Source organism: Macrotis lagotis, chromosome X, assembly GCF_037893015.1.
Source record: "Macrotis lagotis isolate mMagLag1 chromosome X, bilby.v1.9.chrom.fasta, whole genome shotgun sequence".
In the NCBI taxonomy this organism is placed as follows: domain Eukaryota; kingdom Metazoa; phylum Chordata; class Mammalia; order Peramelemorphia; family Peramelidae; genus Macrotis; species Macrotis lagotis.
The window spans coordinates 502132900-502145377 of record NC_133666.1 but is presented as its reverse complement, the minus strand read 5'-3'; the positions used below and the strand labels follow the sequence as shown (position 1 = coordinate 502145377).

At 32.5% G+C, this 12478-nt stretch overlaps 1 protein-coding gene across 2 annotated transcripts in view; it reads right to left on the bottom strand.

Moving 5' to 3' along the window:
- The window catches only part of CTDP1 (CTD phosphatase subunit 1), a 155624-nt gene that overhangs the window by 71582 nt on the left and 71564 nt on the right, over positions 1–12478 (bottom strand). For both annotated transcript variants that reach the window (XM_074204321.1, XM_074204319.1), the window contains exon 11: positions 4085–4250. In XM_074204321.1, the coding sequence (XP_074060422.1) occupies positions 4085–4250 (166 nt within the window). The remainder of the gene's footprint in view (positions 1–4084; positions 4251–12478) is intronic.

Sequence of the window (12478 nt, the reverse complement as noted above, 5' to 3'; positions counted from 1 at the left end):
CTGTTATCTGATTTATTGGCACTCTGTCTCTGGCCTGCTTTGTCATGACCGGGTTAGATGATTCAGTAAAAACTTTTTATTTTCCCCTAAGAAAGTCTTTAGATATTTTATGCCTAGGACACTGTGGATTGATATCAATCAACATCCTCTAAAAATCACCCCTGAACTTAACACAATTGTAGATATATGAATTAAAAACTACTGGAAGACATATATGTCCTATGACATATATAGCATTCTTACTTTCAATAATGCTAATTATAATGGACTCAATTATTTGGCTAATGACCAGTAAAGGTACATTTAATGTCTCACCTCTGGAATAGTTGAGTTTATCATCTTCAGGCATTTCTTTTTTTTCACATGCAGGCATAACATAGATGTGCGCGCGTGCACACACGCACACACACACACACACACACACACACCCATGGTAGGAAGTAGTCAGGTCATTAATTTAAAAAAAAATACAGCATTCAATTTTTCTCAGGCCTCAGTGAAAGAATGTGCAATGCACAAGGATGTTTTCATAGCTGTTTCAGACAAGGTTTTTGTGAATGACAGATGAATGGTAATGATCACATAATCTTATCTAAAATGAAAGAGAATCTAGAATGTTCATTTCTTTTTTTTTTTTTTGCAAGGCAATGGGGTTAAGTGGCTTGCCCAAGGCCACACAGCTAGGTAATAATTAAGTGTCTGAAGTCGGATTTGAACTCAGGTGGTCCTGACTCCAGGGCCGGTGTTCTATCCACTGCTCCACCTAGCTGCCCCAAGAATGTCCATTTCTTATTCTATTACATAAGCTCCAGAAATTAGGTCTACTTCACCTTCAAACTAACTGTTTCTTAAAGGTCAATGACTGGTACTTTTTGTAAAATTAATGAGCTGAAACCAACTTCCTTTTACCATCTATCTATCCATCCAGTGATACCAGTATAAATTCTGGGTTCAAACAAAGCTATAGAACAACCTCCTAAATTAAATCCCCAAATACATCATGTGAGCCCTATATGACATTCCATAAAAGTCAAAGAGACTCCATGCCACCATATTAGTTTATATATATATATTTTATATATATATATGTATATATATATACACATATATATATGTGTGTGTATATGTATATTAGTTTATATGTATACATATATATATATATATATATATATATATATATATATATATACACCCACGCTTTTCAAATTTCTTCATAAAAAGTGGGGGCCCTGAACTGAACACATATTCTACATGTAGTTTGACTATTTTATGAGTGGGTTTTGTTGGCCAGTATCCTTTAACACAGGTTTATACAATGTGAGGTGCCATTCAAGTAGGAATTTCTATTCAGAAAAGTAAGGGTTAGTGATGAAGCAAATCCTATGTGGAACTGAATTAATTTTTTACTAATTAATATGGAAATTGCAATGTGACCCACCTTTTGGGAAAAGTTCTGCTTGCTTAACAAATTTCTTTGAATCTACCTATTAATCTATTAACCTCCTAGCTTGCCTCTGATAAGTTCAAGCATTTTAATATACTTTGTAACTTTTCTTAAGAAGTCTAAGAAAACAAGCTTTGATGTTTTCTTTCTAAGAAGCTTTTTCATACTTGTTCTTGAGACAGTTAAAGATAAATTTCACTGGGCAAGCTGCTTGCCCTCTGATAGGAGCTTGCTTCCCATGGATGCTAAGTATGTGCCAAAACTGAACTGTTCCCTAGACTTATCATGAGTTCAGAAAGACTGTTCATAAACTCAACTGTATACTGACTAATCAGCACAGTCTAAGGTATAATACAATATAAACTAAAGAAACAAGGATGCATTTTAGCATTGTATTCACCAAAACACAGTAGGTACTGAAAAAACACTTTTTGATCATATATGTAAGCAACAATTAAGTAGTAAGCAAGACTGAACACAATAATCAAAAATCTGTTATAGTATTATTTTGTAAATTTGAGGATAAGTAAAATATTTACAAACTTTAAACTTGTTGATAAATTATGTCAGAAGGCTAAAAATAAGAATAAGCCAACTGAACATACAATATTAGAAAGGTTTTGTTGTCCCTTCCCCAACAAGCCAGTGACTATATAATTGTGAACCTATTATGACTATGTTTTCTGTATATAAAATACCTATGGGAACTAGCTCATATTCAAAAGCTCACATGCCCCAGAGAAAGATATCCTTTTTTTGTATGTCAAATGATACTTTTCTCTTGCCTTGGTTCAAAACATGCTGCTGTTTAATGACTTGTAAATTGCAGCTATGCCCATATTGTTCCATGTTGTTACAAAGCACAATAAAATTATTCGAAAAAAATATTTTTGAGTTCTCTTAAAGCTTTTTCTAAGATAACTAAGTAAAACAAACGTGAGTATATTTTATCTCATCCTATTCAATAAACTCCAATGACTTCTAAAGCCTCCAAGATAAAAGCTACTCCATTTGGCTGACCTCAACTAATCTTTCCAATCTCATTACACATCTTTCTTACATCCCTATGGTTCAGCCAAGCTGGCCTCCTCCCTATTCATGTCACTCTTCTATTTCCATGTCTTTGCACCTCCATCTCCCTTGCTTGGAATGGATTCTTCTTTCTCTCTCTTCCACCATCTAGAATCCTTCTACATGAAGCTCTTCCTGATGCCAACTGTTAATGCCTTTCCTCACTGAAGACTTTCTATTTACTTACATGGGTATTTGCAGCTTCTAATAGAATGCACAGAAGAGAGAGGGATTGTTTCATTTTTGTATCTGTATTGTATTTATTTTTTCATTGTTTCCTCAGACATACAATATTTAATAAATTAATACTTAATATGTATATCAACAGTAATCAAACAAGGAAGGCATAACAATAACTATGGCAATTCTGAAAGTAGTTTGATAATATTATAATATTGTGAATTTTAATATAAATAACACTAAGGTGTTATCTTTCATTATCATGGTCCATTATTCTCAATCTAAACTTACATGATTATTTTCTCTCCAAAGTAAAAAGAACTAAATTAATTTGGCTGGTTTATGAAAGACATTCACGAATTAAGAAATCATGACAACTTTTACATAATCAGAATTCCTTAAAAACCTTAAATACGTGTTATAAATCTGTATGTGGTTACCATAAAGAACCATAAAATGATAGAACTCAAAGAGTCCTTACATTAGAGATTCCCAATTTGTTGATTTGAGGAATTACTTTAAGAGGTCCTAAAATTCCTAAACAAAGCATTTACTGGAAAATAAGTGTCTTGTAAAAAAAAATTACAAGTTTTTGAAAAATATGCAGTTATTACTCCAATTAATAAAATTTTAATTCATTTAAAAGCATTCATGAATTTAGACCTAAAAAATTTAATCTGTTGTTAAAGATGACATTGCTTAGTAGTTTAACTTGAGCAAATTGGTGTTAAAATCTAAAATCTTCATTATTAAGTTTAAGGTTTTTTTCCCTCCAAGAAATAAAACCACTATATTTAGTCTGTAGTTAAAAATAGACTGGATTCCACTATCATTAGATCCACAATGCAGCATTTTAAAAAAGTTAGTCTAAAATTATTTAACTATCTAAAAAAGCAATATAAAAGCATCAGGAGGCTAACCTTTCCACATACCACAAGATTAAAAAATTATAAAAACTGAAATATTAAAATTCATTAGGAAAAATCATTATCACTATGTGACAAATAGATATTTTTAGTTTTAGACTAGGTCCACTTGAATCTGCATATGTGTAATGCAGTAAAAATTAGTACATAAATCGAAAAATAATGTCTACAGCACAAAGTACACAATGCCAATGGTTTCATGGATCTAATAGTTTTTACAATGCCTGTAGTTCTAATATAAAAGAACACATAAATGTAAAACTAACAACATAAATATAGTATTCCAATTTTGCTTCTGCTATGCAATTTACCAAAATTTAGAGAAACAAAACTTAGCTGTAAGAGAGAATGCAAAGAAATAAAAATGGTGATCAAATATTACCACTATTAGTAACAGCCAACACTTCTGTTTTATATTCCCAAAACCTTTTGTTTAGATTCCTGGCATTTGGTCATGGCTCACCTCTTTATCCATACTTTCTAAATCCTCTTTACAAAGTGTGTATAGCGGCATTGTCTCAGACATACTTGGCTGTCGTTTTCTTCTGGCTGGACCAGGCTGCTCATCTTCATCTTGACTTGTTGGCAATTCTTCATCAAACATCTGTTGCTGATGTGGTTGAACAACTCTGAAAAAATTTCACAGGTCCCATATGAGGAAAAATAGTTTGAAGTGCATCATTTCAGCAATGAATCAGATTCTTGACTCTTGGATGTTCATAAATAAGAGTTTAAAAAAAAAAGCAAAACACAGCCAAAAAACCTTAGGAAGACTAGGACTTATGTTTGAATTCCATTCCCACCTGTGTGACTTTGAGAAATCACTTAACGTCTCCAGTTTCCTTTGTAAAGTAAGAGTCATAGAGCACTGGTCCTAGTGTCAGGACCTGAGTTCAAATCCAACCTCAGACACTTATTATCTACCTAGCTGTGTGATCTTGGGCAAATCACCTAACTGCATTGCCTTGCAAAAAACTAAAGTAAGAGACATGACAACAAAACTTTACCCTGCACCCCCCCAATAAAAAAAAAGCCAAGCCCAACAGTCTATAGAATTAATGGTCCAACAAAATAACTTCTGATATATGCTTTTGTTCAGGTCAAAAAGCATTATTTTACACTGATTTTGTCCATTTATTTTACACAAATTATATGAGTTTAAGAAAAAAGCAACTAGTCATTTCAGTTTAAAAATAAAAATAAAGTTAGGTGATCTAGCTTTAAAATAGAAAACTTCAAATCAAACACCCACTGTAAGCCAATAACGTCCAAAAGAGACATTTCTTTCTTCAACTTAGTGGTGTATTTGCTCCTTGGCTATTCTATTCACAAAGGGATATTCAAAATGTCATTTGATGACTGCAGTAATGTATTAAGTAATATTCACTCTTATTTCTAATATCAATAATGGCTATTTAAAAGGAAAAACAAAAAGATCACTCTGAGATCCAAAGAGCTCCTACAGAGAACAATACATTAAGAAAAAGTAGCACAGGTATGATGTACTTAGTTGTATTTCAGTTGTCTGACTCTATGACCCCACTTGTGGTTTTCTTGGCAAAAACACTGGAGTGGTTTCACATTTTCTTCTCTAGCTCATTTAACAAATGAGGAAACTGAGGCAAATAGGGTGAAGTGTCTTTCCTAGGATCAGAGCTCAGGAAGATGAATGAGTCTTCCTAACTTCAAGTCCAGCATTCTCTCCCTTGAATCACCTAGCTGCCCCCCTGAGCTTCTACTTTTCAAACAATTGACAGAATACTGGTCTCAACAGTAGGGGCTAGCAAGGAATGTTAATTATCTTAGGTAGCCAAATTTCTCTAACACTAGTTTAAGTATCAGCAGTCAAGTTAATGAAGAATTACATTTAGATCTACCCAGAATCCTGGGATAAGAAGCTGGCCTCCAAACTTGATTTAACTGGTCTGAGGAAAGGAGACAATTTAGGGATATTGCTCAGTTGACAGTTACTGATAGGGAATAATTTCTCACTTAGAACATGCTGAATGTTTGGATGAAAACTATGAAAGAATTTTGAAAAGTAGTTAACTGCTAAAGAAACAAAAACTCTGAAAATTGAAGAAGCGATAGGTGATCAATGTGTAAACATTAAGGATCTGCTATGTACCAACAATGTATTGAGCACTCATCATTTACCCTGAGAAACTAAAGATTTTTTTAAAAGCTCTATAACTTATTCTTTTTTTTCTTTCTTTTCTTTTTTTTTTTTGCTAGGCAACAGGGTTAAGTGGCTTGCCCAAGGCCACACAGCTAGGTAATTATTAAGTATCTGAGACCGGATTTGAACCCAGGTACTCCTGACTCCAGGGCCGGTGCTCTGTCCACTGCACCACCTAGCTGCCCCTAACTTATTCTTTCTATGTTTTCTTCCCCTCTCTTCTGCTTTCCTCCTTAACAACCTGCTTATAAAACTTATTTTAAATTTTTATTATTTTGTGACCCTTATAAACTTAACTGCTTTTTTAATTCTGCATGAGTTCTTGTGTTCCACCCAGTCAGTAACTTGATAAAAAAAAAAGATTTTTCATTCTTCTACTATTAAAGTGGAATTTGGTTTAAAAAGAGTCCAATTACTGTGATTTCTTCCCTTTAGTCTGAATAAAAATGCTTTAGAATGTCTTGTCTCCAATTTGGGTTTTCACACAGTATTCTCCCCATTAGACTTTCACCTGAGTTTCTACCTCTTTCTCCATGTACCTATTTCCTCTAATTTCAGGATTCCTGAAGAAAATAAGTGTTGGGGCAGCTAGGTGGTGCAGTGGACAGAGCACCGGCCCTGGAGTCAGGAGTACCTGGGTTCAAATCCGACCTCAGACACTTAATAATTACCTAGCCGTGGGCAAGCCACTTAACCCCGTTGCCTTGAAAAATCTTTTAAAAAAAAAAAAAAAGAAAGAAAATAAGTGTCATTCCTGCTTCTCTATTATCTCTGTGTTGTGTGTCTGTAGGAGATTGGGGATGGGGAGGAGGGTGTTGTTAGGAACTTGGAAGCAATATCAATGCCATCTGGGCTACAAAGATGAGAACATTATTTTTCTAGGCTGAAGTTGTGCATCTCTCTTCTGTTGTCTTAGATAAAACAGAAATGTATAGAAAGATGATCTTTATCTAGAATCAATAATAATGAGAATTTATATTTGAAATAAATTCATTAAAATATTTTCTTCAATTAATATTTAAGAATTGAAATTCTTCACAAATGAAAATAGGAGCCAGTAAATGATGGCTATTAAAATTTTTTAATGAGATTAAGCCCTGTCCCATATATAAACAAATCAGTCTGCAAAAAGCTGTCAACAACCACTATACAAGGAGTTCTGTACTCATATATATTGTCTCATTTGAAACCCAAGACAACCCTGTGAATAAGGCAGCACAGGTATTAAGTTCTGTCTTAGAGATAAGAAAACTGAAGCTCATAGAGGTCAACAGAATTGTTCATGTGACAGAGATGCTAAGTTCCAGAGAGAAACAGTTTTGAGAACAAGTCTAGTATTTAGTTGCCATGTGAAGTCAAATGAAGTTAGGAGGAGTCACAGTCCACCAGTCTTATCAGATTAAATCAGGGAAATACATAGATGATATTTTGGTAAATAATGGTTTTCTAAAGTTGATTATTAAACTAATCAAATCTCCAATCTTAATAACAAAATCAGGTTTGTCTAGTAGTATTTATGATAATCATTATGAATATGACTAAGAACAGGATTATTAGAGTAGATTGTACAGTGGGGTAATCAGGTGTTTTGGTAATTTAACATGACTATGAATAACATGTACAAATATACTAAGTACAGAAAACATTAACCTTGAGAAGAGCTACATCATGGAATTTGGTCAGGATCTTTGCTTGAAAATAAATTGTAACCTTTCAATTATCAATTTAGAAAATAAATTTTTCTAAGAAACATTCATTTTTTCTTTCTGAGAATGAAACACTTTTTTATCATTATTTATAACAAAAGCTTAGAAATATTTTATATGCATTTAGATGATCAGTCATAAAAGAGTACCAAAGAGATTTAAAGTCATAGAATCTCAAGGCTCCCTTCAAGAAATCCAAGGAACACTTAATATTTTATTAAACATGATCTGAAATCTTTAGTGCAAAAAACATCAATTTCCAGCTGTTAGAAATGACAAATGCTGGCAAAGATGTGGGGCAATTGAGACACCAATGCATTGTGACATCAATGCATTGTTGGTGGAGTTGTATATCAGCAAGCACTATCACTATTATATCTGTATCTTAAAGACATCAAACTAAAGGAAAAAAGGATGTATTTACACAAAATAATGCTTTACCATGAAAGAATTGGAAATTGAGGGGCTGTCCATCAACTGAGGGATGATTGAACAAGTTGTGATATGTTATTATGATAGAATATTATTGCACTGTAAGACATGTCAAGCAGAATGATTTCAGAGGAATCTGGGAAGACTTATGAACTGATGCAAAGTGAAGTCAGGAAAACAATATATACACTGGAATTTCAAAATCATAAAGATGATCAATTATGAAAATTTCAGCTACTTCATCAATAAGATAATCCAAAAAATCCGCAAATACCCATGACAAAAAATGCTTTATACATTCAGAAAGAGAATTTATGAACTCTGAATACAGATAGAAATGAGCTTTTTTAAACTTTATTTTGTTTTATTTCATTTGTGTATGTGTGTGAATGTGTATAGTTTTAAACAATTGCGCTAATATGAAAATGTTTGCTATGATCACACATAGAAATCAAAATATTTGCCTTTAAGTGGGGCGGGGGGAGAAGTAGGCAGGAAGTAGATATGGAAATAGACAATTTGAAATCCAAAATTAAGACTATTTAATTTTTTACAGGTAACTGAGAAATATTGAGTGAAATGAATAAAAACAGTTTTGAGAAGTAAAAGTATATTTAGTATCACCAACTGAATCAGTTCATATAAACCACCCTGGACCAGCTGAGAGCAAGATGGAATATGATGAAGCAACAGCTTTATTACATTAGTTTTGGTCCTCTATAATGTGCTAGAAGTAATAATATTAAAGTGATAGAAAATTACAGAGCAAACCATCATCAAAAGAAAGAATATATGTAAACAAGTTAAACAACAGAGAGCTGGCCATTAGAGGTAAAATTATTTTTCTCCAAATTCCTTCTAAATCCACATGCTCTAAATTGTCCTCTACATGTATCTAAAATTTCTTTTCAATATAATTTTCTAGCAAGTAGAATTCTACTACAGTTTGTCATGGGATAAATTAGGAAACCCACAGTCTTTGAATTATATCATAAAGAAAAAAATATATAATAATCATAAGCAAGAACTATCATTGTTCAAATGCAGTTTTAATCATTACAATGAGCTTACCATTATAACTTAAATACATAAACATCATTATGTAGATAAAAGCAAAAGATAAGAAAAAGATGGAACTGTTATATGTAACAGTAGACAGAATTCTCACACTGATATGATCAAGATTCATTGAAGCATTCATCAGGAAAGACCAATAACAAATAAAAAATTTTTGACATACATTGAGAATGAAATTAGGCTGATTCAAAGCCTCCACAAAAACATTTCTATTATATCATAAAATTCTATAGTCAGAGAGGAGATGTTAAAAAAAAATGTTGTAGGAGAGACCTGTCAATTAGCTGGAATCTTAGACCATGCTATCTGTGTTCTTTCTTTTGCCAGGAAGCTCCTTATAAGAAACTATGCAGAAGGATTGATCACTCATTAAGAATTTATAAATTTAAAGTGCCTACTATGACTCTAGGTACTGTTGTGAGATGAAAGATTCTGGGAAATTTACAGCTGAATGATTTGTGTTGAACAGCCCAGGCCATAAGAACAGACTCCTTTTTCTATGAGTACAAACCAAATACGTCAACCACGAGCAAAGTCAGACTCTTCCTTAGTTGGGCCCCTAAAATATTATGCTCAAGGATCCCAATGTATATAGTGGGAGCAGAGATGATATACCACCTTACAGTAATACTAAAAACTACCTCAGACACACTAGGAAACAAGAAAAAGTGGCACAATATCAGAGTTATGACCTTTCCAACATTAAAAAATGTTAAGATGAGATGCCATTATAGGCAACTAGTCACCTAAACAATTAATGAAGGACAAGTGAGAGTTTTAGACTTGGCTAAGAGTAGCTTTCTGATTTTCCAGGTCTCCTGAGGATAGACTATGTTTCAATTCTAACAAATTTGTTCATGGAAATTTGGAGCATGAGTTCTTTCATTTTGGATAAACATGTAGGATTTTAGAAGTAAGAATTGAAACACATAGGATTTTTCTCTAGTTCTACAGACTGAAAATAGCATTAGTTCCATGAGACCGGTGGAGAAAATAAAGGTTTAGAGACAGATCCTTACCTCCAAATACAGCATTCTCTATATTTTGCCATCTGATGGACCACAATAAATGTGAAAACAGCACAATGTCTGTTCTAGTGAGAGAACTTAGAATGTTTGTTGTTTGACTACATCACAATAGAGTAAAAATTTCAAATGAACATCTCACTAAAGGCAGTAGTAGCTACCCTACACCACAATACAGAAATGATTCAAATGAACATCTCACTATAGGCATTAAAAATTTTGAAATGTCACCTTGACATAAATCAAACTTCCAATTAAAAAGATGAAACTTATACAATATATTATACTCCTTGTGCAAATTTCAGCCTGATTGTACAAATTTTTCTCAACAGAAACTTCCAGTAACTGAAACATTTTTGCCTCTTTATACCATGTCACTTGAAACTGAAAAACTACTTTTCACATGTAAATTATACACATTTTGGAACAAATCTGCTGTTATCTTCTGCTGTATTATTAGTGCTATCCAAGTTGAACACACTGTCTTATTTTTTACTTTACTCAAGTTCAGCATACCATCTGCAAGTCTGTTTTCAGACAACACTTAATTATTTTCTCTCATGAATCTTTGTAATTCTATAGTTTATTGCCATTTATTTCCAAGTATAGCTGAATGAGTCAAATGCTTTTTTTATTAAGCTGTATGTTTTCTATATGTTTTATGACAACATGCCTGTGTTTTGCTCTTGATTTTGACCAAAGAAAAAGAATATAGTCAAAAGCATAGGTTTCATGCTAGAAAAATATTAATAACAGATTTATTTTCAAAATTCATCTTAATTACACATAATTCAGACCTCAAAATATTTTAAGATAACAATATATTGTATTATAAGAATAATAAATCAGAAATTAAATTTCACAAGCATTACATTTTATAGATATGTAATGTTCTTAATTTGCCACTATTCAAAGTACAAGATACTGAATAAAGTTCAAGATCTATGTTTTTAAAACATCAATATTGGGAAAAATGCTGCAAGATCTACATCTCAACGTTCCCTCTCTACTGATGTAATTCACAATCTAAGCTTTAGACTTCAAAATTTTTTCTTAAACATTCTTTATTATTAACTTAAGCAAACAAAAATATTTCAATATATGAAGAACAAAAAAGATTTAAAACAACAGAAATACAAAATTTCATAATATCTTTAAGAATATAACAGAAATTTATGGTCACACAGGTAGTAAATGTCTGAGGTATGATTTGAACTCAGGAAGAAAAATCTTCTTGACTCCAACAAATTATCCACTGTGCCACCAAACAAAATTCATTGATCCAGTGGCCATGTCTGAAAACTCGCATCCCTGATCGACATCCTCATTGTGAACAGTGCCAAAGCATGCTTCATCATCAGTCTTCTCCAGTAAGGATTGATCACTGCAGTGATCAGAGATCTGAAGCCTTAAGCTTATTTTTCAATGAACTGCTACAGCAGAAATAACTTATCTCCTAGGGACCACCCTTCTGTTAATAAACTTCTCAAACTAAACTAGGTTGATGTTTGGAAAGTTACATTGAAATATGCTTCTTCTTAGGCTATACCCAAATTCATTCCACTTTTAATAGAACTTGACTTCTACTTTGAAAACCTTCAAAAACTGAGGATTACATGCTAGGATGAGGCATGGCAAGGCATAATTGACAAGAGAAAAATACAAAAAAACAAATACATCACTAGAGGGATTTTAACATTTAGAAACAAGAATAAAACATGTAAGTAATCAAGATAAATTTTCTTTTTAGAAATTTACAACATATACAAATTACAAATGCTTGTGATTATAACTATATAAAAAACCCTTTTTGTTTCTGAAGAGACATAGGTACTTCTGAGTCCCCTTTGTGTTCCTTTGTCCCATAAACAGATAAATGACATGTAACCTTTCAAAAATCTACTTTTAAAAAACAGCATGATATTTACCCTGGGTCTAGCACTTGTACTAGCTATGGCAGACCATAAGTATGGTCTTATGAGAATCTGAGAAGGATTTCCTAAATGTTCTGTGAGAGATATTTTTAGTAGTAGTAATATTTATAAAAGACAATATCCATACTAATGTTCTCTGACATAAATAATTCTATCTCATCTCCAAATCATTGTTCATGTTGCCATCTGAGTCATCTTCTTAATGCACTGCTTTCATATCACTGCTTTATTCAAAAATCCTTTAGTGGCTTCTTCCTACATATTAAATAAACTTGAATTATGGCATTATAAATCCTCCAGTTTTCCAGCATTATCTTAGAAATGGCATGGCATCATGAATGGCATCAGACTTGGAACTGGGAAATCTGTTACAGTCCACCTCAAGATATGTTCTGATGGATAAATCACTTAACCTTTCAGAGACTCAGTTTTATTTTTTTTAAAATAAGGATTATTCTCTTATTACCAACCTCACAGTCTTTATGAGAAAAGTACTTTGCAAAT